The following is a 27,224-nucleotide window of genomic DNA, read 5'->3' as shown; positions in this document are numbered from 1 at the left end:
GTTATGACAAAAGATTTCCATTTTTTTTTTTAAATGCTGTTCTTTGAAATTTTCTATTTATCCTGAAGAAAAAAGAAAAAAAAAGAAAATGTGTCATGGTTTTTCTCAAAAATTTTAAGAAACACAAATGCTTTCAAATGGATAATAATAAGAAATGTCTCTTGAGTACCAAATCAGAATATAATTTTTTTTCTGAAGGATCATGTAATACTGACTTGACTTAATATTACTGACTTTAATATATTTTTGATTGAATACATGCAGTCTTAGCATAACAATTTGGACTTCTTTCAAAAAACTGTACAGACCCTAAAAATTAATGTATTTACTAGTCGAACAAAAGCTTCATGTAGTTTATGCATTTTCAAGTACACTGCTTAAAAAAGAATAACTTCATTAATAAAGTTACTAACTTGTTTTATATTGTATTTCCTAATGATATACAATGTGCTACACTGCAAAACCAGCACAGCGCATACGCAGCAGCATTTATCAAATGTGATCAATAGTTACTTCCACTTGCCAAGCTAATAAATTACGGATAAATTATTCATGGAGAGTGTGGGAGATCAAGACTACAGACAGGGAGGAACGAGCAGTGGTTTCAGATAAACGGACAGGAGAGTCTCTCTCTCTCTCTCTCTATTCTGGACAAACGGCATGATTTTACTTCCTCTGTAAACACACAGGGGTGCTGATTGTTGAGACTGGCTCTTAAATAACCAAGCTAGAGGATAAAGGGATTATCTCACAGGGGAACAAACACACAAACCTCGCCGTTTGCTTTCTATTTCACAACTGGGGGTTTAACACGTCCAGCAGCAGGGTGAGAGATGGATAAAAGCAGGGGCTTACAGCTTTTTTAACCAGCCCTGCAGCTCCGCTTTAGCTTGTCTAGATTAAAACTGAAAACCAATTGAGGGCTCAGAGGAAACAGTCAGCAAACTCACACCCAGAAAAACACACACATACACACACAGAAAGTCTATTTGTTGACCTTTCAAACAGAAGTCAAGCCGTTTGACAGAACTTCTTTATTTTCTCTGACTGCTACTATAAAGTAATAAAATACACTAAAATATACAAATTCTGGTCAATACCGATAAGCCAACAATTATTTTGATGTTATGGCCAATATTAAAAATGTCAATTATTTTGTCTAAATTACACTAGTGTTTTAAAGTGTGGGGTCTGTAAGAGGTTTTCCATGTTTTTAAAGAAATCTCAGCAAGGCTGGATTTTAACAAAAAATACAGTAAAAGAACAATATTGTGAAATATTAAATTTCATTCTCATATGCTGATTTGCTGCTCAAGAAACATTCTTTATTAATCAATGAAAACAGCTGTGCTGCTTAATATTTTTGTGGAAACTTTTCAGAATTAAAAAAATCTATTTGAACTATTTAACTTGACCTTTGAATGGTTATGTACTACTCGGCAACACAAAATGTAAAATAAATTAATTAAATTAGTTTTACATGCCATGAGGGAATTTAGATATCACAGCATAATTGATTTTGATTTTTTCTATTAATTATTAATTAATTAGAGATTACCATTTAACAGTGTTATTCAATTATTCTGTTTTTTTTTTCTTAATTAAGATTACAATAATGAGGAATCTAAATGTAAAAATAGAGAAAATCAAAAATTCCTAATTATCAGCTAATAATCAATATAGTACTGATACATCATGCGACCTGAGCCAAGCTCAGTGTGAGAGAGCTCTTAGAACAAAGAACAGAAGGCTTTTCACTGCAGTAATGGTGGAGTCAGTCCCCGGGCTCTCGAGTCATTTATGTTGGGCCATCGCAGTGGGTCGCTGATGTTATCTCCACAGGCACTGACTGCCACTCCAGCCGATGAAATGGGCTACGGCTGGCAGACACAATCAATTATTAATATGGCCACAGTCTGAGCCTCATCAGAGAAACATCCACAACCGACTGTTTCACAGTCAAGCAGCCTGTCTGAACAGTAGACCACATGCTTGAGAACACAGACCACTTCCTTATATATCTTATGTTATGTTGCAATAATGTGCAAAACAAATCTTTTCTGGCATCAATTTGAGCTAAAGTAAAAAAAAAAACGGTAATCACATCTGTGATGAATTACAGTCATAACATTCTAATTAGCTCCGGTCTTCCGGTCGGATCATATCTGGGAGCATAATGTTTACGAAACGGGAGAGCAATAAGCGCCACTCTGTTATTTCTAGTTGCTTCTTGCGTTCGATGCCAGTGCCTGATTGTGCAAACACTAAATGCTGGCTGCAACCCAAAGCAAGAGTTTCACATTCCTACATAAACTCGTGAATTGAGCGAGGCAGCACAGAGAGACGCTCAACCCTCTTCAAATTACAAACACTGATACAAAACTCCTGTAGAGCGTGGAGAGCAAGCACTTGATTTGCCAATGATCTTCCTGAGCTCTGATTATTTTGTTAGTTAAGCGTTACAAAAAGCAGCACACAGCAGCAACTCACAACCCTGATCTTTTAGATAGCAACTGAAACCACAGAACTGAGCCATATATAATCTTTAGCATCTATCTGATCAAATATACAGCAAAAATCATAATATTCTGAAATATTATTACAATTGAAAATAACAGTTTTCAATTGAATGCATTTTAAAATGACATATATTCCAGTGATATGAAAGCTATATTTGTATTAGCTATTACCCAAGTCTTTACTGTCACAGATCCTTCAGAAATCTGTTATCATCAACGTTGAAAACAAATATACACAATAATATTTTGTGGATACTTTTTCAGGATTCTTTGATTAAAGTTCAGCATTTATAATGGTAATGATAACCTATAATGATCAGGATAACCAGTAATTTTTTTAATTTGAAAACTAATAAATGATATGTTGGCCAATAAATCTAAATCCAAATTTGTACATAATTTTTAAGAGCATGATATTAGAGACTAGCCATGTCCCAAACACTTCAACATAAACATATACATTACAGTAACCTAATTTAAACCAGTGTAATTTTTCAAATAAATGTTACACTCCAATTACCAAATTTCTTTATCAAAATGTTATTCGTCACAATTTACAAATTAGCAGTTTTCAGTAAACATGAAATAAGAGTTAATGTAGCTATATCTCTATAAATGCTTTCTCCGTGATTTCTTGGTCTAAGAAAATGTTTTAAAAATAATTCTCAATCTTACTCTAGAACATTGTAAATCTGAAGACTTTTGCTTTCGGGTGCCATGCATAGGAATGCGATTTATATTATAGGCCTAATAACAATATAATTTGCTTATTAATTCACATGAATTATTTTATATACACACTGGTGGTTAAAAAGTATTAAATAATTAAGGCTTTTTATTTATTTATTTGAAAGAAGAAGAAACATACAGTAAAAACAATAATATTATGAAATATTACATTAAAAATTGTGGTTGTCTATTTAGGATATTTTAAAATGTGATTTATTTCTCTGATCAAAGCTGACTTTTCAGCATCATTACTCCAGTCTTCAGGGTCCCTTGAGAAATCATTTTAATGTTGCTTAATTTGCTGCTTAATCATTCAGTTAAAGAACAGCATTTATTTGAAATGTAAGTGCTTCGTTATGTGTGTAAATATCTTTACTGTCACTTAATTCAATTTAATGCAACCTTGTCGAAGAAAAATATTCATTTCTATTTTTGAATCTTACGTGAGCCTGAATGGCATCACATTTTCCACAAAAGTATGAAGCAGCACAACAGTTTTCAACATTCACAATAATCAGAAATGTTTATTGGGCACCAAATCAGTATATCAGAATGATTTCTGAAGGATCATGTGACACTGAAGACTGGAGAAATTATGCTGAAAATTCAGCTTTGATCACAGAAATAAATGACATTTTACTATATATTCTCATAGAAGACAGACATTTTTCATTCATTTTTTATATTTCACTGTACTGTTTACTGTACTTGTCATCATCAAAATAATTTTTATGCTCTTTTCAACAATTGGCGCTCTATTCCTTAAAATGATATATGTCAAGCTCCTGGAAATGTGCAAATACTGTATATCACCAATAGAAAGACATCATAAAAACAGTCTGCATTCTGCACTATTCAAGTCTTCTAGATGATATCAGAGCATTGTGTCATATGGACTGATAATATTGGTATTTAACGTGATATTAAACTGTCCCTCATAAGAATTCTTAAAAATTATTTACTATTTGCCACCAGGAAAGACAAATTGTAATGTTAAAAATTCCAGTTATGTATGGTGTGGTGCAGTGTGTTGTGGACCGGGTTTGCTGGGCCGCTCTGTGCCAAAAAGCCCAGGGGCTCTTTTTGGCCCCAGTCCACCCCTGGTGGTATAAAAGATGGTAAATAGTTTTTTTTTTAAACTAAACTGGTTCATTTAAAATAAATGAACTGTCGAAACAAACATTTTATTAAAATTAATTGAAATGCTTCATGTTTCATAAAACAAAAGGACAGCAGACATTTAGGCAAGTACGTTTAATTTTTTACTCTGTTTGTTTGGCTGCAAAATTGCAAGCAAAATATGTGACAAAAAATAGTAATGTAGAATTTTGTTACCGCTACTTGCTGGAAAATGTAGCTTGTTTCTAGAAAAGCTACTATGTTTATAGCACTGAAAAATGTTAAATTAAGAAACATAACTACTTTTGGCAAAAATAAATCATACCCATACACGCATAGAAAACATTCCAAAATAGATTTCACACTGGACACATTCACAGAGCGATTTGCGTCAACACTCTCAAAGAGCTTGATCTTACCAGAAGTAGGACTTCACATGTTCCTGAATTAACACCCACGTCTCACCAAAGTCATCTGATTTCCACAGCTGCCAAAAGAAAAGAAAAAAAGAAAACAGAAGGATACGTCCTTCCATGTCAGCAGTTTCTAGTTTAACATTTAATATGATTCAACATTTATCATAAAAAAGATTTTCATATGAAAATTACAACTGATTAGCTTAAATCAAAACATGCTGCTTTGTGCTAAATTCAAAAGGGCAAATCTCTAACAAACAACTAAAGGCCTACAATGACAGTGCCATTCATCTTATTAAAACTGGACACATGATAAACAAAAAGCCCAGTACTGATGGAAGGAATTAGTGTTCATACCTGTTTATTGGGGTGAGAACTGTCATAACCGAGGACCAGGTTAGGCCTCTTACTGTGTAGCAGTAAGTCTGTGGGCTTGAATGGGATGGAGAAACCTTGCACAAATTGGCAGAAGTCAAAGGTGTTCCACAGGTAACTGTTCGTGGTGTCAGTAAATAGATACTGCAAAGGAAAAAAATTGAAATGACGATTTGTAAAAAAATTTTAAAGGGTCAATTCAGCAAAAATAGAAAATTTAGTTCAGCAATAAATAAAATGTCATCATTTACTAAAATGTCAAATTACAAATCCTATATTATATAAAAACAAGACATGCAAAGAGGTGCCATGTATCTATTTCCCATAGAGTGACACTGGGTTCATAATCCCCATCTCCAAAAAGCTCCAGAATAGTAGTCCATATGACTCAAACGTTTATAATGTACAAGATGTATACTGTAAAATGATTAGGGATGCACCGGTTGACCAGCCATGAATAGGAACCAAGACAGTTTTTGCTTAAAATATTAAAATACGATCAGCAATCTGCAGGTTTTTGGTCTGTTTTCGGCTGATTTTTCCGGAAGTGCGCCCGTGTGCACATACTACATTGTAATCATTCGCTATCATGTCATTTGTTTGGAAGCACAGATAGCAGGAAGCTGACAGCTGTTGGTGTACTGGCACACAAGTAAGAGCCCCTTTCCTGCTCACTGAAGCTGCGCGAGTGTACTGTACCTGTGCGCGCCCTGCACAAGCGGAGACAGTGAAGGGATGTTCAGCCCAACTTCTCGCATGTTGGATGAGAAAAGAAATGGACTAAACTGTTACAAAACTTTTTTTTTTTTACTTTTTTTTGTAAAGTAGAAGTGGATACATGTTTTAAAAGCCAGAAGTAAATGTCAGTTGAGTATAGGATGATTATTTTATTTTACCTTAAAATTACATTGACTTATTTTGATTTAAAAATCACCTGCTGTAAAAAAAATTTTACCCAATCTATATTTTTTTTTACTTGAACCAATAATTATTTATTTTTCATTGGCTTAATGTAAAACAAAATATATAGATGTGAATCATTACCTTATTTTTTTATTTTTTTTATTTTTTATTTTTTTATTGGACAAATGAAACCCTTTGCATCTTTGTTTTATTCGCACCAACATTTTTTGATTTTAACATTTTGGAATAATTTATTTATAGGGCATACTTTTATTTAGTCTCACTGGTAAAGACTTTTTTTTTTTATTTAAAACCAAATTTAATTGTAGAACTATGCAGTTGTTGACTTTAATTTCACATGGTTACAGTTAATCTTTTAATTTAAGGCCAGTTCTATGTAGTTTCAACCCAATTCAAAAACAAAAGCTAAATGCTGATGTCTGTACCATCTATGTTTGTATTGAATGTTGGCTATATGTGCAGTTAATGCCGTTCATTTCAGATGATTACAGTTATTGTTTTCAATAGCCAAAAGCCAGTTTGACCAATTAAATACCAAATAAACATCTATTAGTTTATGCATACTTTCCTTCTTTCTTGTTTGTTGCTTAGAGAGAAAAAAAATCTGAAATCAGTATCGGTATCGACCAGTTTGCTTGTAAATGATCGGTACATCCCTAAAAATGACCTGAATGTGTCTGTTTGTCTTAAAGACTTGGAGATTTTATGATGCTTTTAATTGTCATTATATAAAATAAATAGCCATCCAATTTCTTTGTTTGAAAAAGAGCAGCACCAACATGCTGTTCAATATCTTCTTTTGTTGTCCACAGAAAAATCCTACAGATTTGGAAGTTAAGGCTAAATATATGAAGACAGAATATAATTTTGGGGTAAACTATCTGTTTAACCTCTGTAGTGGGTGACGACACAAAAGAATCTCTCAAAGTTACTATATTAGAGGTGATTATTTCAAGCGGTTGGCTCCATGAAAAGATCAAAGCCTTTAAGTATAGTAAAAAACTTTTTTTTTTAACAACACATTATTAATTATTCAAATTATGCATTTTCTGCCCCCTTCTCTTTGATCTTTCATGTAAGAGCTTATGCTATAAACTTTGTCCTCTCCATGGCCTGGTTATGGAAGCAGGGCACTTCCTTTTCCAGATTCTGAGGCAATGAGGACTGGGACTGAAACAGAAACGCTTGACTTAAAAAGAAACCTAATGCTGTATGGAAAAATGAAATAAAAATAACAAAAAGAGGAAGTGGAGCATATGCATTTGCAGCATAACCTATGATCACATCAGACCATCATTGACTCATAGAGCTTTATTTTTATGTTTGCCTTTGTAAACCTCATCATCGCAATGTTGTTCAGTGTTCTCAATGTTTGTCAGTGTGTTGTTTTGCAGTTGCATAATTCAAAACAGCTTAGAGAAGTAGCAGCACAACTCATCACAACAAGCCACATAATTTCATCAATTCATATTGAAGAATAATAAGAGACCATCATAAAAAAAAGATGAATTCAAAATATGTTAAATATAAATATTAAAATAAAATATATGAATTATCAACTAAAATAGTAATAATAAAAAGTACAGATAAAGTATCCATAAAGAGTAATACTGTTGATTTAGTTTAATATATTATATTCTGAATACATATAATAACTGAGGTCTATATAATTTTATGAATAATAATAACCAATAGTAACTCCTTACAAAACCCATTCACAGTTGCAGGTCAAAGCCACTGTAAAGAGATAAATCAAACAAACAGGCCCGGTAAGCCTCAGAATCAATTATGAGTGCATATAAGCTCATTCTTCACACAGCTATTCATATGCGATTTTATGTCAGGATTATAAATTTATCACAAATGCATTAAAATACTCCACAACTAACCACACAAGCACCCTGCCAATATCTCTGTTAATTATACCATCTGTAACAATCAAGATTTAGAGTTGTTCTCGCAAAGCGGATCAGCAGCGCAAGTTACTCTGATCACCCGAAATGTAATTAAACAGCCCTGTGCTCCTTCCAAGAGGTTCCATGCTTTACAAATTACACTCGTAATGTTTTAGCATCAGTCCTTCAGCAGCAACGGGCGGCAGCTGCAGTGCCAGCCACATCATTGACTCCAGATGAATGGTCACCGTCTGCTGACGTCAGCCCCTGCTATAACGCAATGCAGTGTCCCGCAGCGGTTCTGCCACATCTGCAGCTCCCATGAGCCTCTGCACCTCACAGAGACTCATTGGAGCAGCCCGTTACGGTGGGTGCCAAGGGCAGAGACTAAGCATGTAGCTTGTGTTTTCACCGAGCCCTTTGAGCTGCTCTCTTGGAAAACACCATCTGTGGGTGTATAAGCGATTGGAGTGGTGGAAGGTCACATTTGCAGATGACCGGGAAGTGGTTGGTGTCACCGCGGTCTTGTTTGACCTCGGCTTAAGCTCACAAAGACAAGACAATTCAAAGATGTCACACAGATAGTTCAGCTGATGTCTCACACACTTACCCGTTTGTTGTCGGCGGGGCTGTGGTAAAACTGTGAGATGACTTGTTTCTTGCCCTCCTGGTCCCCAGACATTTTAAATTTCTCTGATACGTGAGTGAAGCTGGTTCCATAGTCATAAGACACGTACACCTGTTAAATAAACAAAACCATGTCAAATTTCAACCCGATATACTGCTGAAATTGAGGCTCTGTTCCAAAACCTAATAAGCTGTCCTGTTGTTTTCTGTCTACACAGGCAGCTGCCTTCTAAGTCTACATCTTAATTGAAACTTATTTTAATAGTAAACAGCTACTTATGTTTCAAAACAACATTCTTTAAGTGAACTCCACATAAGACTTTGCTCACAATTGATTCCAGCTTGACGTTAGCATGTTGCTAAGCTAAAAGCATAATAAGCAATGCTAAAAATGTATTATCTTTATGCGAGGTGCATGACTCTTCTTATAATTATATCCAACAGATTTTGAAGTCTGCATATTGCTAAGCTAACAGCTTGATAATCGAATGCAAAACTTTATGTCTCTAAAATAACATTTATGTAAAACTCACTGAGAATGCTACATAATGGATTTCAAGTTGATATACTGTATAATTTTACTGTATAATTTTACTGTATAATTTGTCTTCAATCTCGATTTGTAAAAAAATTAGTGAATCGTTACATCCCTAAATAAACAGGGATCTTTTGTCACTTTTTTTGCATGTAGTCACATTTTTATAATGGTTAGAATTATGATGGTTTAGGTGGTATTATTGTTCTTTAACTTATTTACTTACAATTAGCAAAAGAATGTTCATTTTATGCATCATGAGTCAAAAGCTGCATCCTAATTCGCATACTATGTTTCCCAAAATAGTACCGTATTTTCGGACTATAAGTCGCACTTTTTTTCATAGTTTGGCTGGTCCTGCGACTTATAGTCATGTGTGACTTATTTATCAAAATTTATTTGACATGAACTGAGCGAAATTAACCAAGAGAAATTAACCAATAGAAAACATTACCGTCTACAGCCGTGAGAGGGCGCTCTATGCTGCTCAGTGCTCCTGTAGCCTACACTGAAGACATAGAGCGCCCTCTAGCGGCTGTAAACGGTAATGTTTTCTCTTGGTTCTTGGTTCTAAATAAATGTGACTTATAGTCCAGTGGGACTTATATATGTTTTTTTTCCTCATCATGACGTATTTTTGGACTGATGCGACTTATACTCAGGTGCGACTTATAGTATGAAAAATGCGGTATTTGAAAATAGAATTAGTGTCCCAAATAAATTTTTACATTTATATTCCAAAGTTACCGAAATAGTTTACTATTTTTGTTTAGAATTCAAAGTGCAGATCGATGCATACTCTTAACGGCTAACATTGCACACAACCCATTGTGTGTTAGACAAGGATTTGACTAGAACTACAAACATGCATAAAAACATTTTTAAAGAACTAGGGAATACTTTTAGGGACAAGTATGAGTAGGTGAATTTGGGCTGAAGCAAAAGTCAAATTTCCCTTTAAGGACAATTAAGTGTATTTGATTTAATTTATGTGTCTGACAAATCGGATGCAAAATTTACAGACTGCATTCTGAGATTGTCTTCTCCAAAAAGGATACAAGTAAATCTGCTAGAATTTGGCTCAAAGAATGTTAAGTGATCATAATTAGGCAGTTAATCCTTTGAAAAGGCACTGCCTTTGGAACAGATCATTTCTGTAATACACTCATCTGTAATCACTTGCAATTTCCTATGAGAACCTGGTGAACTTTTACTTAGATTTCCTTTGTCTTGCATTGCACAAAGAACACCTGTAAAGCACTACACTTGCGAGCAGATAACAGCTCCAGCGCCCCATAAAGTAAGACCACACCACTTTTGTTCTCGCATTTGCATTAGATAATGCTCTGCGATTATTGAAAACTAAGCAATTATTGCCACGCAGATGGAAAAGTAACATTCAAGGGTGCAAAAGTGACTTTGCAGTAAGTGCAGCGAATTGGATACGGCAGCATTTAAGATGATAGAATAAAAATGCAGGGAACTGAAAAACAGAAGGGGGCCTTTCATCTGTATGACTCAGAGAGCACTAAAAAGCAAAGCTAGCCAGTAAAGATATTCTCTGTATCTTACAGTGAACAGTCTGATATATACAGACTCATATACAATCTTTAAAGTCAAAGTTATGAAATGATGATCTAGAAAAAAAGAAAAGAAAAAAACGATATACTCACCGAGCTGCTCTTGGGATCTGTGGCACCAACGCTGTCTCTTGCCAGCGCTACTATGACATTGCTCTTCTCTCCGGCCCAGTGGACGACCATTTGATTATGAGAGTCATTCAGGTTGGCCTGTGAATACAAAATATGATGAACAACCCATTTAAATGTAGCTGACTAGTTACATTTAGCTGACATTTATTTTGCTGTGGTCAGAGAAGTATCTAGGTTTCCACAGCACAAATCAAGCTGTTATGGCATACCACTGTTTTACAACTGGCTCAAAGTTGATTTTCAAAGACATTTCTCTGTTTCTGCTTCACTCACTCATTTTTTCAATCATATTGCATTTGTAATATCATCTGAAATTGCTCTGTATTTGACAGCCTTGAGCTTGTGGTATAGACTGCAGGTGCGTCTCATCCCTCATGCAAGAAAAGTCGACAGCTTTTGAAAAAACAAACAAAACCGCAAGAAGAGAGAGCAGAAGTGAGCTGAGCTGCACCACAGCGGCAGGAAAACTGAAACTACGGGCTGCGGCGTCCCAATCTGAATCTGCTGAAAAAAGAAATGTGTCATCTTTTCATGTCCATCCCCCCTTCTCTTTCCACTAGGAACAGCTTGTCTCATCTTTAATTCACACTTCTGCATGAGATCCGTGGGATTCTCAAATGGGTTCTCCTTCGATTTCTCCTGTCAGACATTAGAGAGAACTTGCAAAAGGTTGTTTTTGTAAAGAAACAAACACCACCTCAATTCCTGCTTGAGCAACACCGTTGTGGTTCACTAGCCAACAACAGATTTACTTACTTAACCTTAGCATGTTAAACCACTTTTTTGTTTGAAAGGTCACCTTACAGACTTTCAACAAAAGCAGCAAACATTCTACAAAAGAAAACTACTTACATTTCTTACACCATTTTAAACAATATACATTATAGGATTAGTGAAAAGGCATGCTGATGTTCATTTTACAAACAATGTACAAACAGTGACTGCCTCAAACAACCTCACCTTGAATGCACAGTCATATTTTTATTCACCATGACATGGTAGTAAATCTGCCCGTACTGTAGGCCCGCTTGGCAAGCAGCATGTCAGTACAACACAGAGACTTTAGGAGACTGACAGAGCTGTTAAGAAAACAGTGGTTTTACATATAGCCTAGGGGTGTATTCGTACCGGAACGTTTTGGTACAGGGCTTTCGGTACGGTGCACGTGTGTACCGAATGAACGAATGCAATATTTTGTTTGCGGAACATAGGTACATAGGTACACTTCAGCGCAAATCCCGCCCTGCAGCTGATTCTAAGGCCGGTGACACACTGGCTGCGTGGCGTGAGCATGTGTTTCTGCTGCGTGTCAGTTGCTTCGCGTTTTCTGTGTCATGCTGCGCAAAATAGACTATGTTTGACAGGTGCTATATGCCAGTGTGTCACCAGGCCTAAGGTTTTCAAAAGGCATCACGCGAGTGTGAACATCACTACAACTAGGAAAAAAACAATTGTAATTCAAACGCAGCTCCCATCAGCATTTAAATAGACCTTTGCTCTTAATTTCCGATCGGTCCAACGCAATAACGAAATCTGAGCAGGTCTAAAAACTGAAACTGTTGATGCTGCACTTTACACTTTGGAAAGGTTATTTTTTTTTTTTTTTTAATATGAGCAGGCCTACAAGCTGGGATTGGTAATGCTGCACTGTAATCATAGTTATTTATTTAGATTTTTCATTATATTTTATTATATGGTACTGGTTTGAGACAGAGTATTTTATTTAGTGGAGAATTTTGCAGCAGTATTTTATTTCTTATTCTTTTTTTATTTTATTATAAATTATATTTTATTATTTATTTTATTAAAAAGTATTTAAAAAATGTGTTTAAAAAATATTTATAGTAATAAACAACCTGCAGTTTAACGTTTGCATTTCTTTCCCTTATTGTACCGCAAAATGAACCGAACCGTGACTTTAAAACCGAGGTACCTAACGGAACCGTGATTTTTGCGTACCGTTACTCCCCTAATATAGGCTCAAAACACTTTTACCTCTATGCATGAAATATTACTAGGGATGCACCATTGCAATTTTCTTGACCGATTCAAATTTCTTTTTAGTGTGATCTGCCGCTACTGATTTTTGCAGATTATAAATTTTTTCTGACTATTAACAGCATATAAAAGAAAAAAACATTTTTCTTCAATGCAAACTTTTATTTTCATAAAAAAAAAACTAAAGTAAAAAGTAATAATAAAAAAAAAAAAAATATATATATATATATATATATATATATATATATATATATATTTGTTTTTTTTTTTTTGTTTTTTTTTGTTTTTTGCAAACAACAGCACAAATAAATGCAATAGAATAAACAGAGCTGTGAAACTAAGTTTTTCAGGTTAAGTAAGTAATAAAGTTTTTATTCGGGTAAGAAATACTACAGAAATTAAAGTAACTGATGAGACGTTATTGCCTGTACCACTGGTAACAAAACGGATTGGCTCGAAATAAGAAAGAAGTGAGACTGATTGAAAGGTCAACGATCCGCCAGTCTTAATTTACTCCTGACATCTGAGGTGCTGAAGACACAGTGGGTTTGGTTTGTTTTTGAAGGGAATGCGCCCCTGATCTGCCATGAATTTTGCAAATCGCCGTTCCTAATAATGTGCTCGTTAGCAAGCTAACTATGAATGCAGCTAAAGTTTAAAGTATCTTGTCTAGAACTGTGACGCACATCACATGAAAGAGATTAGCGGCGTGAGCAGAGCTCATTAACATTTAAAGGGAAATGTATAAAATGGCTTTTTGCAAACAGCCGTATTTGACAGGTTAAAAGGGTGTTGTTTTACAATACCATTGAGATATTTTAGCCAAAGTATGTTATAGACTTTTCATTGAGACCCCAAAGAATCATATCAACCTGTGGAAAATGGGCAATTGATGACCCCTTTAATACATTTTCTGAGGTCATATTTTGCTGAAATGTTTTTTTTTTTTTTTTGATCCAGTTAAAAATGCCACTGGACAGAAGTTATTTGAACAAACCAATGAATTTTCAACTGAATTAGCATTAGGAAAAAAGTTGTATTTCAAATGGTACATTAACTGATTTATGGTTGCCTGTAGGTTTTTTAACAGCTGATTAATCTCTAAAAACAGTACCCCACCATCTCATCAGGATGTTTCGAAGAGCTTTTCCCTCCACCTTGCCAACAAACACTTTGAAAGAGCAAATGGTTGCAACCCGATCTATGTCAGCCCAGCAAACTCTTGGGTCTGCTTTATTCTAAGACAGTTAAAGCCCTGTCTGCAACTTCTGGTTATCCTGGAAATGGACTTTCTGCTAATCTAAGGGCCCTCATTTATTCTGACACTGTAATATCCCGAAAGCATCAATGGTAAGACAAGTGCAAATAACTTCATTATCGCTTGTCTTGTTGAAAAAGCAATAACGAAAGAAAGACTGTGAAAATAAAATCATTAACTTTTTCGGTTATGCATTATTCAGCAGGGAAACAGAAGGAAGAATGAGAGAGCGGGAGCACTAGAGCACCTTTGCCCATCACTGCAAGCAACACGCGGCTTGAATCCATGACATCATCACTGCAGCACTAACATTTGGGCCAACAGTTCAACAATTTGCCTACCCATTCCCTTCTGGCAACCAACCATTTACGGGTGAACCACACATTTAATATCACTGTGGCCAAAACCAAAGGAAAACCAAGGAGTCATTATCCTGTTAAAGGCTTAAAGTACAGTTAAAAGCCTGTTTTATTATTGCAGTATGGATAATTACTATATATGGGACCATTACAGGGATGTGTTATGCTACCATGTAATGAACATACTTCGAATATCCATTTGCACATAATACAAAAAAAAGGAATGTTCTTTCTCTATTGATATTCACAGAAAGCAGTAATAAATAATCTGTTTAAAATTGTGTCTTAAGAGAACAATAAAGAGTATATGACTCATCTGTGTTGATTTGGTTTCACCTTGAGCTTAATTCAAGAAGAGGACCTCAGAAAAAACAAACTAAACTGGCAGGTTGTTCAGACAAGTTCCAGTAATACTCCATGGATGGAATCATTATAAACACCTACACCGCCCTCCATTTTCCTTCCCCTGGGGTATGAACTTTCTTATCACAGAAAACGAAACTAAAATACTCTGCAAGGCTGCTTTAATATCATGTTCGGACAGGAATACTAATGTGATGCAAGTAGCACTAGGGTCATTTTTTTTTTTTTTTACTAAAAGGGAATTAAATGCAAATTTCTTTTTCAGTAACATACAAAACTATTTTAACTAAACAGCTAATTTTTAAATTACTACATGGACAAAGAGTAACTAAATGAAAGAGAATAAAAGTAATTACCAAATGAGAATAAAAACTGACTTCACCTGACTTAAAGAATTGTGAATAAGTCCATGCTTAGTCTGCGAAAGGTGAGGCAATGTCAAGACAACTCATTTGATATTGCTTTATGGTAATGATTCTGCATTGCATACTGTACATACTAAATCAAAACCACATTTGTTTACCAGAATTCTACTTAACATAGCTGAATATATGAGGGAAAAGAAGATCCAAGGTCCATGAAATGAATTCAGTTTAATAGAAAACTTGTTTTGAATGTATAACATTCTTCTAAGAATTAATTATTACTTCATCAGGGCTGCCAGGTCAAATTGTGAAATACTTCCCATTAAGCTGTGCCTCCAAGAGCAATCCATGTAAACAAATTCTAAATATAAAAAGAAAAAATAGATAGGACTCTATGGTTAAAAAATAATAGTTATCAGTAAAAACACTCGTTGCTAAGTCTAAGCCCTGGGGTCTGGCGCTGAACTGAATATTTATGAAACGACTGTCACAATTCTCCAAACTTTATGAGTAATTGTGTGTCACAGCAAGTCTGCAAAGACGATAAACAAAAAGATCCATTAAAACAGTGTATATCCTTGTCCTGACAGAGCAGAGGACTTTTCTAGGTTACTTGATCACAATAGACTAAAAGAGTGGATTGATGTCTGTTACAGCTTACCTAACACTGCTTCCCCGTATGTGCCAAAAACAACACATAAACCAAAAGGTCTGAAAGTGGGAAGGAAGGAAGAGGGGGGCAGATGGGAGATCTTAACTGGATCATCTGAGGGGGTAATTCACCTCATAGCAACTGCAATGGACTCCATCCAAGACACTAATAACACTTCATAAAGGATTTCCTGTACACTCAACAGGGTGAAAAGGGGAGAAGTCTAATCTTAGTGGCCGCCCACTGCACAAGCACTACAGAAGATTTATATGATGGTATATAATACCTTCACATACACATACATACATTCATATATGTATATATGTTTATATGTATGTATATATATATATATATATATATATATATATATATATATATATATATATATGTGTGTGTGTGTGTGTGTGTGTGTGTGTGTGTAGGTATTATATTTTTATATATATATATATATATATATATATATATATATATATATATATATACACACACACACTTTTATTCTTATATTTGCCTTTGTACATAACTAGAAGATAATTCTGAATAATATTTTCGAAAAATACTGCAAACTGAGATATATTTGCAAGTATGAACCAAATAACTAAAATGCACTTCTGTTCGGTTCATTTTTCAAATGTTTTAGTTTCACAATAATAGTACTGAACAATTAAACAGACATATCATACCATCACATCTCTATTTTAGATTGTATAACCACAAGTGAATCACGATGAATTATACCTTGAATCATAAAATCACCTGCTGCAGTAGATGAGTGTATTTGAGCCTACCTGAGGTCAGCCAGCTCTTGCAAAAAACACAATACCTGTATTTACTCTGCCAACCACAATCTTGTTTATGTGGACATAGCACAATGACGGTTTTTCAGACAAAATTCTGTGCTTTGACCCCTTCGAGATTTCAAAGTCACAATGGATCTGTGGTAAAAGCAAAATTAGGAACTGCTGCAAGCCTGACTTAACAAACATCTCGAAGCAAAACACTTGAGGGGGTAAGAGAATAAGCTGGGAAATTTCCCAGCAAGACTGTGCAACCAGTTATGCCTCTCTGGCTTGTAAATGCTGCTTCCTGACGGCAAACAAACAACGCAACATTGTGTCATACATTTAAACGGAACAAAGATGAGCCGAGTCTGTTTCTAATTCCCAACAGACTGACATTAAACATAAACCCTTCAGGTTAAAAACAAACAACATTATTCATATATAGGGAGACTGGGGTTAGTTATCACAAGTCACTAGAGTTTCAAATCAAAAATATCTGATGGGATATTCACACATTTGTCTGGTGTTTCAAAATTGTTTTACCATCTAAATGTCACCGAAAAATCTATAAGTTGTTTGGTGGCAGGTTATGTTGTGACAACTTACACCACGTGGCATGAAAATGTGTTTAAATTAGCTTCTTTTTTTCTTCTTTTTTTACTGGAGCTAAAAGCAAGACAACTACCCTTGGTTTACTCATATTATAGAATATTTAATTGTACAAAATAGCTTTCATTAATTATTAGATGCCCACTGAATGAATGCTTTTTCTTATTCTAAAAGGGACATTAGTATTAGCATCACTACAGCGACAGAAATATTAGAATAAAATGGTAATGTGTGCTTAATAAATAAAACTAAAAATCAATGATATATGAATCTAAATACTGTTTAATAACACAAAATGTCTCGTTATTCAATAAAACAGAGAGAAAGAGAATTAAAAATTACTTGCAAGAGAAAAAGTTTTTTTTTTCTTTTTTTTACATTGTACATCCTAAGAAAAAAATCGATTTGTTTTGGTATCAAATATCTTGAGTGACATAACGGAAGAGAGAAATGTTAAACTGTTTAATCAGTGGGTAATGACGAAACCTTTTCTTACCATCCCACATTCACTGAAGTCAGAGGTATAATATATATAATATATATATATATATATATATATATATATATATATATATATATATATATATATATATATACGTAGATATATAGTGTGTGTGTGTGTGTGTGTGTTATTTATCATTATTCACCCCCACCCGAGAAGCAACATTTTGCTGAAGGGAAGTGCGAGAACCTTTCATCTCACAAACAGGTCAAATCTACTTCTAGGTGACTGCGTGCAAACCAAAGGTGAATGATAGTCAACTACTGGAAATACTGAATGTAATATTTATGAGGTTATGAAAACACGTGAGGATGTTTTGCCGTTATTATCTATTTAGTCACACCTAATGAATGTAAACCTCGCTTACCCTTCCATAAACCTTTGGCACGGGTGATCCAGCAGCATTCCGCCGAACGCGATGCTGGTGCGCGGATGAAGCCTCCCTGACTTCTCTCTCCAGACGCACGACGCGACTTTCTGCAAGCTCCAGGTGTGCACGCACTAGAGAGAACCCCCTGTCCTGTGGTAGCATGAATCTCTGGTCATGGTGAAGTCGAAGAGTGGAGGAGATCGCGCCATGAAAGAGTAATAATAAAAGAGATATGGCACAGCGACTGAGCGCCAGCATCTTGCGTGTCTGCCCTGACGCCATGTTTGTGTATGTTCTGTTGAACGCGATGTGTGACAGGGCGCCTCTAGCGGTCAACCGCATTCACACTCATTACCATGGATACAGATGGCACATGATGGCACATGATGTTTTGTTTTACATAAACTGTAGATTGGCAAAACCAAAATAAAGGATTGTTTCAGGCAAGATTTCACAGAAAGAACGTATTGCATCAGCTTCCCGTTAAATGTCGTGTAGCCTATTAATTAAGTAGAATGATAATAATAATAATAATAACTCTTAATTGCTTTTTGAAGGGATAATATATAGCAAATTTCACCAAACTTGACTCCAATTTAATAAAAAACTAACTTGCTAAACGGCCAAAGGTAAAAGGCCATGATTGGCTCTTCAAATATGGGAAACATTTAAACTTTTCTTAAACAGATGTTTATATTATTAAAAACAAACTAATTCATATGAACTCAAAACCTCGTTATTGTGTTTGTTTAGATATTCATGGAAATGTCACCAAAAAAGTCTAGTTCTAATACCAAAATATGTTGTGCCGTTTATGAAGTATTCTTTATTGAAAATGGATTTTAAAAATATCCGCAGACATAATGGCTCAGAAAAAAACGACAACAACAACATTCGGCCGCTGATCAAGGTTTAAATCAAAGATGCGACTACAAGAACAACATCCTTATAATTAGCCTACAATATTGCAGGATCTTTTCATCACCTCGTGAGATCATCGCCTTTTGATTTCAGTTGTCCCAAACCCCCATCTGCTGGTCAGAATTTGTAAAGGCATTATATTTATATTTTTTATAGACCTAATTTTGCCACTGTTAATTGCTGCGGAATAATCTGTAGTAATCGGTGTCGTTTACCATGAGTTGTAAGCGACCCTCAGTAGTAGCCTACAGTTGCGCGCGTTTTCTGTGAGCATGCGATGATTGACCGTTTAAAAGCGGCGGTTGGTAAGTGAGGTGAACTGATCTGCGGTGAGTGACCGAGTGACCAAGTTTATCGAAGGTTATTGTTTTTCTGGTATTTACTTTAGTTAGCCTTATCAAACAACTGGTATCCCATTATTAACTAACACCGTTTTGGTAGATATATTGATTTTGAGTACGTTTTATCACTTTATTTAATGGAAAACGTCAAACACGTCAGCTCTAGTGTAGGCTAACAAACTTATGATGAAAAGTGAGATAACGTGAACTAAAGATTACTAAAATAAGTTTAAAATACCCAAATGTTTGTCCTTACATTAATTATGTTTAAGAAGGCTTTGTGTAATATTAAAGTGGGAATATTATCTTGCTAAAAAAATATTACGCCACTTTTCTTTGGTCACAGGCAAGTATGACACAAAGCAGTCTAGAGAGCACTAAAGAGGTCAGAGGGACAGAAATGAAAAGGTCTCAAGCCAAAACACGTGAGGTGAGGATTTCTAGGTCACAATGAATTGAATTAATATCAACAGAGAAATTTGAACTCATCTGTCACAAAATATCAGCCATGCAGTTGTTTACTTCTGTGTTGTCAACATGTTAGGTTGAAAGTAAACCATTTTCGGAGACGTCTCCAGCAAAAAAGATAAAGGCACAGCATTTCAGATCAGCAGCTGGAGACATGCCTTATGGGTTTGAAGTAGCATTAGCAGGCAAGTCTTGGTTTATCTAATATTATAATAACTCTTTTTATCAATGATTTGACATGTGAGAGGTTGTGTATGACAGCTACTTCCTTTAAATTACTTCCAACAATTGTTTTTCATTACTATTCCCGTAGACTTCAACTTGAGAGGCACGTTACTCAGTTTTCTGTATGTCTTTCCATTTTAGAGGGCAACCGAGAAGTCAGTGTCCTCTTTTCCAAGTACTCCGAGGTCTTGAGGTAACTGGATGGATTTGTATGCTGTGTCTCGTCAGTAATAGATGAAAAAGGTTTACACTCAAACATTAATTTCACACATTTTCTTCTAAGGGAAAGAGCTGCTGTGGATGCTTCACAGCTTGGAGAACTGGAGGATATACTTACTGAAGCCAGGAGCTTGGAATCTCATCTTAAAGAGAAGAAGGAACACCTGAGACGATCTTTGGCTTTGATCTCTGACAAACTACAAGGATAGGTTCAGTTCTTTTCAGTGGTTTTATTTGATTCACATAATGCATCTCAGATGCTATGCAAGCATCAGTTAAGACATTGTTAAAATGTTGATTGTACATGTTCATATTATAGAAGTTATATACTTTACAATAATAGGTGTTATGCTGAAATAAAGCTGATATGTGGTGACAGTCACAATCTGTAGTGATGTATCATAAAAACAATTGCATACATATACAAGCATTTGTTATTTTAATAAATTCTTATTCTTCTTGCAGACATTATTGAAATGTAATTTTACTTAGATTATATAATACTAAATATAATAATAATAATAAGTTATTAATTCAGGAGAGAAAAAAACACAAGTAGAAAATTAAAAGCAGGTTATTCAGAGACAGCTTGAACATCTTGCTAAATATTTGGGCTTTTTAAAACTCTCTCAGTCTCTATTTTGGAAAGTCCCATGGAATCCATATGGAATGTTGACAGGTACCTCAGCCCGGCCCAGTTCTTCAAATGTTTTTGCATCCAGCACCAGAAGGAAGGTGCTTTTGTCCTAGAGGGACAATTGCTCATTAGCCTAGCCATATACTTCACCTCATTTTTGGAAAGCTAACGAGCAATATTTAAAATAATTGAGGAACATGTCATGTTATACCTGGTTTGGGGTGATTACCACAGACAGAATGACTCCATCATCCTCTTCTACAGCACCAGGTGATGAGACAAAGATCGGTTCTGAGGGATACATGCCTGCATGTTTCCACACCTGTCATAAGTTGAAATATTAGTTGAAATGACTAAACATTAAAAGTCACTGACACAATTCCAACATGCATTAACTTAACACTCCTAACTTACCTTTATTTGTTTGCCTTGAAGGTCCATTTTAATGAGAGAGTCTCCAACCAGGTGTCTGAAGCCACATCCGTAGAAATAACGGTAGGGACGGGAATTGCACATTGAATAGTTGATCTGTGGGAATTCCAGACCTCCATAATCATGCAGATCATTACCATGGAGATCTTCATGTGTGCAAAACACCTGAAAAAATACATGAGTAACAATATGATATTATAGCAAAAACATATTTTTTGGAATTGCATGTAGATAAACTAGACAAAAAAGGTATCCACACAAACCAACCTTATTATTGTCTGTCTTGATGGCTGTGGCAGTGCTGTTCAAGCGGGTGTTGAGATTTTGCCCACAGGGTGTATGACTGTCTGTGTTCAGTGGCAGGACAAAGCGTCGGGGGAACACTCTGCACATTGTGTTGTATACCTAGCGCAAAACAAAAAAACACTGAAGTCGACAAGTAGCACTTTAAATTAAACGTGACATTTTTAAATAGAAAGCCTGAAATAGTATTTATTTTGTAAAATGTACTTGTTGATAATTGTTGCATTTACAACTAGTTATGTGGAAAACTTAATGTGTCAAACAAACAAATGTGTCAAACAAGGGTGCATTTACACACAGATATAACATAAAGTAAGGTTTTACCTCATCTAGAGCACTTCCAGACTTTTTTAGATTCTGAATCAGGTAGTTGTTAATTGCTTGGCCATCATCAGAACAGCACATGTCCATGATCAGAAAATCGTTTTCTTCATAACAGTTTATCTGATGGAAGGTTGACAGTGGCTTTGCAAAATACTTGATGAGGCTCAGCTGTGACCAAAGCAGAGTCATTTCAAAATGAGTAATACTAAATAAAATAACTTTTTTAAAAAAAAAAGTGAATGCAGCAGTAGTTACCTTTCCAGTGTGTTTATTGATTACATGGAAAACTGTGTTTCGTCTGGGGTCCCAGTATACGCCCTCATTAATTCCCTTTCCACGGAGTCTGCTTGTCACAATCTTCAAGAGATCCATTTTGATTGGCTGCTCAATGAATACCACATAGTTCTCTGACATGGCTGCAATAAGAATGTCATAGTTTTAAACATATATTAAAAATGAAAATAATATTTGTAATAAATGTTATTCTTTTGAACTTGCTAGTCATCAAAGAGGCATCAAAAATATTAAGCAGCACTGTTTTTAACATTGATTATAATTAAGAAATGTTTCTTGAGCACATACTTTAGAATATTAGAATGATTTCTGATAGATCATGCACAGAAGATGGGTTATTATTGCTGAAAATTGCATAATAAAATTTCTAAATATATCCAAAAGAAACCTTATTATAACTTGTTATAATATTTCAAGGTATTACTGTATTTTCGATCAATATAGCCTTGTTAAAATATAAGAAGATCTTACAAACCCCAAACATTTCTATGCAATATTTAAAATATAAATGTATACATACATTTTATATTTACTTGTTTGCAAAATTAAAAAGTTTGTAGACATTGCTCACATACCAAAGCTGTGATAGTAGGATGGTCTAGTCTTGTCCTCCGATGGGATTGAACACACAACTGTGGCTCCTTCCAGGGTATCGTTTGGATTCACCTTTTTTGATGGCACCATTATTATATTGTAGAAAGCACCTTAAAATTAAATTTGATAAAGAATGAGAATTATTTTTCTTTGCATTCAACTCGTTAAACACTTTTATACAATTCTTAAATTCAGTTTGTTTTTTTTTAACTGCTGCTGACAAACCTTTTCGAGTGTAAGAGTTGCCCATGTTGTATGTAGTTCCATCAGGATCCACATGGGGATGAGCTGTGGCTCCATTAACCACAACAAATTTACTCCAGTCCACCTAGACACAACAATTTTTCAATTTCAGCTTCAGCTTGTTCTCCGTACAAACATTTATTCTCCGAAACAACTTTATTAATTTTTAAAATATAATTACCTTTTCTTTTGTTTCCAGTGTTTGTGGGTCTATTTTGTGCATGAAGTTGGTCTCTGTGCTGACATAGTAGTCTCCTTTATACTGAACAAAGCTCACATTCGCATTGTCACTTTGCTCTGTGGGAAGAGAGAGATGAAGGGCTCACATATGCAGAACATATTCAGACCACTTGGTCAGAGCTGAAGATTTCACACTCACTTGGCAGCTCAAATCGTGAGAGGAAGCGCTGGAAGAAGTTCTTGCATGGGTCTGGCAGGGCAACTGTGCCAAATTCAGACACCATAATGCGGTTATGCTCAAGGTTTTCCTTGTAGCAATCGCTGTTGAGGAAGCGGCTCATGTATGTCACCTTTCCATCCTCAATGTGGAATTGGTGCATAAGCGCCATGCCATCAAACCAGTGGTTGAAACTGAGGAGGAAACGCAAACTTATTTATTTGATTTGATCATTTTGATCTATTGAGTCCTCAAAGAGCCCAGATGATGCTCACCTGCTTCTTCCGATCTCAAATTTTCCAGGTCCATTCCTGAGGAAATTGCCTTTGATCCAGGAGGGGATGTTACCTGTAATTGTAGTTGCGATGCGCTCTGGGGTTTCATCTGCAGAACACACCAGATTCTCAATGCACGGCAGACCAAGAACATCAGTGAAGTGTTGGTCTTTATTCTGTGACCTGTCCTTTTTCCAGTCTGTGGGGGAAAGAAGAGTTTCACATCTGAAGTTTTGTCCACTACGTACATTGAATCTATGATTAGAACAGTCACCTACCAGAAGTGCTGCTGTTCCGATGGTTCACAGAAGACATGCTGGTCTGCTTGTGATGGCTTGTTGTTTTAAGATGTTTCAAGAGCTGTCGATGAGACTCCTTTGATTCCCCCTACTAACTGGACTCTCTTATAAAGAGATCTGTTGGGTCACATGGTGCTTATGCAATACCAAATCAAAGACACCAACTGAATATGTTTGCTTGAATTATCTTATAGTTACCTTGACAAGAACGGTATGTTTTTAAAACAGTACAAGGTTGCTCTAAGCTAAAACAGCTGAACTAATGATTGCTTGAGTCCAACACATTTATATATAAATAAATATAGAATCTGTCACTATACCATTTGATACACAACACATATACACACACACACATTAGAATATATGAAGCAATTAAATACAGAGATATTACAGATGTTATTTTTGTTGTTTTTTGGCAAAATTCATCATTCTAAATCAATTTAATCGGTCTGGGAAATTCCGGTCAGCAGCAAATGATGTAACTATATCCTAATTTTAACTCAAACCTAAGAAGAAAAAAAAGTAATAACTCTGAAATCTAAATGTTATGGGGGAAATTTAAGTAACCTTACCATAAAATCTAATAATCAAACCAGCTGCCACAGATTTTCTTTGAATGTAAGTCTTCATTAAACATCGATATTGATTATAATATTAAATATATCCATCCAAATATACAAATACCCTGTAGTGTTCATCTAAATTGATTTGAAATATTTTCATACTTTTATTAAGATAAAAAAAAATCTTCAACAGTTTGTAATATGCATGCTATCACTGATTGTACTAAGTTCAGATTCAAACTCATATGCATCTCATATGCAGGCTATGAACCAGTATATACAGCAGATTAAAACTAATATAATTATTCTATGTACTTTAGTTTGAAAGTTATTCACAAGCACAAGCATAGAATATTTCAGGGATATTTGAGCTAATTTTGGCATAACATTATTTCGGCTAATGTGTTATTTACATAAATATGTATACAGATCTATGGCAGATCTATGGCAAAAAAAAAAAAGCTAATACAAGAAACAGATTTTTGGGGTGTGTTTTGCAAGAAAATACAATTTTACTCATTCTATTAAAAAATTCCACAGTTTAATAAAATGTGTTTCTTTGTATTTACTAATTGTGAAATGTACTACTAGTTTGAGTCAAAATTGTCAGTGCATTCAGCAGTAATCCACTTTTGTGATATTCAGCATAAATTCCCATGAAATCCGTGGATTAAAATTGAAATGTTAAAAGCAAAGGCCCTAAGGAAAATTGCAATAAAATGTTTAGTGTCGGGTCAGGTCAGGTCAGCTCTTTTTGATAGATTGAATAGATAATATAGTGTAAAAACAATGAGTTTTCACATCCTGTACAACAGAAAAAAGTCCTTGTCCCATTTTTAGATCAATCACAGATACAGTTTTTATAATGCATTATGCATGGGGCTAAAATACACAAGTCAAACAAAAAAGCATTTAAACGTTTCAAGGAAATTACACGAAACCTGCATAGGAATATCTCGGTCATATTCCATCCTTAAATCTGAAGGGCAAAAATAATTCATAAAGAAAATGCAGCATAAAGTACTTGTGGACCATTAACTTTTCTTAAGTTTTTCTACATGACATTTCCTCCAATTTATTTATAGTGAACAGTATGCTTATTTGTAATGAATGGAAAAATCTATGCATGGAATCTTATGCTTTCTTGGAATTTCCCTTAAAAACACATTCATTGTAAAAAAAAAAAAAAAAAAAAAGACTGAATGATCTTGTCTCATAAAAATCAGTGCATGGTTCAATAAGTCACGATTATCCCATTTAGAAGAGGTTTGATTCTTTCAGGTTGGACAGGTGAGTAGCTTACCTAATGTTCTCACCTTTAGTGTTTTATTGATTTACAGATGTGATCTAGCATGAGTTTGTTCCAAATATCACTAATCAGTTCATTGTCTCAGTTGTAAGATATATGGTGATTACCTTAAATGGAGTTATGTAAAGTCAGTGATGGTTACTGATTTTGTCCAAACAAAATATAACATAATTACTGAAAGCTTATCCATCCCAATCTGAGCTGCTAACATTCACTTCCACCTTCAATTGGTCCAGTAGTACCTTGAGCGTATGAACATATCTCCAAAAGTGCATCTGACCTCATACTAGCAACTCCTCTGGCTATTGCAGAAAAACAGTACATTCTCCAATCTGACATAAATAAATGGGCTAGTATGAATAATTTATTGACCTTCTGAACAAAAGCAGCATGCATTTAAGTGCCTGGGAATTTCCAGTGAAGTTATCCAAAATAAAACATTAATAATTTCCCCATGATGCATTTGGTCCTATAACTGAATACATGGGCTTTTTAAGTTCACAACAGTGCAGAAGCTGCCATAAAATACATCTTGACTCCCCCAAGGACACATTCATGGCTATTAAAGACACTAAAGTGTGTGAGTGCTGAATGTCTCTTTTACATGCATGAAACCCTTAAGGAGCACATTAAGATCAGGCTTAGATCTGCATAGTTTAAATTAGTTTTCTCTTAAATTACTTCAAAACGGCAACCTCAAACCACCTCACCACAAATATAAAAATTAATGCAAGGTACCCACAGGATATTTAAACAGTAAATATTGATCTAGTCATGGATAAATATAGTATTCAATATCTAACAATAATCAAACATCATTGAAAAGGTGCATTTACATACTGTTTTTCAATTATCGTTAGCATCGTCATGTTGACACCATTTAGAACAAGAACTACACTCTACCTAGGACTGTTTGCTCTGGACATCTGATTTCATTACAATTTCGTAAATACATATTTACAGGTTAAATTTATTCATGGTTGTAACATCATGTGCTTCACCTCCAAACCAGATTACATTTTCTTAAATAATATTGGTTGAGTAGTCTTTGGATTAGGACGGTTTTAATAAAAAGCATATTAAAACAAAACAGTTGTTTAATCCAAATATTATGATCCTAATTCAAGCTTTAGAACCTTAGCTATAGGACTTATCAGCTAGTTTTATAAAACATGTTTTTAGTTTATAGAACATAATTTAGTTTTTCCTTAAAGTAGCAATTATACTGAAATCCTTGAAATGACATTGAAGTTTAATACTTTAGAATTATA

The 27,224-nt window shown here is 34.8% G+C and overlaps 2 protein-coding genes across 2 annotated transcripts in view; both read right to left on the bottom strand.

Annotated features, from left to right (window-relative positions):
• sorl1 (sortilin-related receptor, L(DLR class) A repeats containing) overlaps positions 1-18,429 on the bottom strand; it is a 57,338-nt gene extending 38,909 nt beyond the window's left edge. Inside the window, exons 1-5 of the mRNA XM_052575948.1 lie at positions 18,107-18,429; positions 10,813-10,929; positions 8,588-8,716; positions 5,141-5,302; positions 4,787-4,854 (exon numbers count right to left, since the gene is read on the bottom strand). Of these exons, the coding sequence (XP_052431908.1) occupies positions 4,787-4,854; positions 5,141-5,302; positions 8,588-8,716; positions 10,813-10,929; positions 18,107-18,391 (761 nt within the window). The 5' untranslated portion in view covers positions 18,392-18,429. The remainder of the gene's footprint in view (positions 1-4,786; positions 4,855-5,140; positions 5,303-8,587; positions 8,717-10,812; positions 10,930-18,106) is intronic.
• A 2,326-nt stretch (positions 18,430-20,755) lies between these two features.
• bco2b (beta-carotene oxygenase 2b) lies at positions 20,756-27,167 on the bottom strand. The gene is made up of 12 exons (XM_052576910.1): positions 24,061-27,167; positions 23,783-23,981; positions 23,490-23,701; positions 23,292-23,407; positions 23,093-23,195; positions 22,849-22,977; positions 22,235-22,395; positions 21,980-22,147; positions 21,620-21,757; positions 21,335-21,517; positions 21,132-21,242; positions 20,756-21,029 (listed from the first exon to the last, which is right to left on the bottom strand). The coding sequence occupies exons 1-12, from the start codon at positions 24,095-24,097 to the stop codon at positions 20,913-20,915; spliced, it is 1,674 nt and encodes a 557-aa protein (XP_052432870.1). The 5' UTR covers positions 24,098-27,167; the 3' UTR covers positions 20,756-20,912.
• Positions 27,168-27,224: the final 57 nt, after the last annotated feature.

This window comes from Carassius gibelio, chromosome B15 (assembly GCF_023724105.1).
Source record: "Carassius gibelio isolate Cgi1373 ecotype wild population from Czech Republic chromosome B15, carGib1.2-hapl.c, whole genome shotgun sequence".
NCBI lineage: Eukaryota > Metazoa > Chordata > Actinopteri > Cypriniformes > Cyprinidae > Carassius > Carassius gibelio.
Note: the sequence above shows the minus strand (reverse complement) of the source record. Positions and strands in the feature narration are given on the sequence as shown.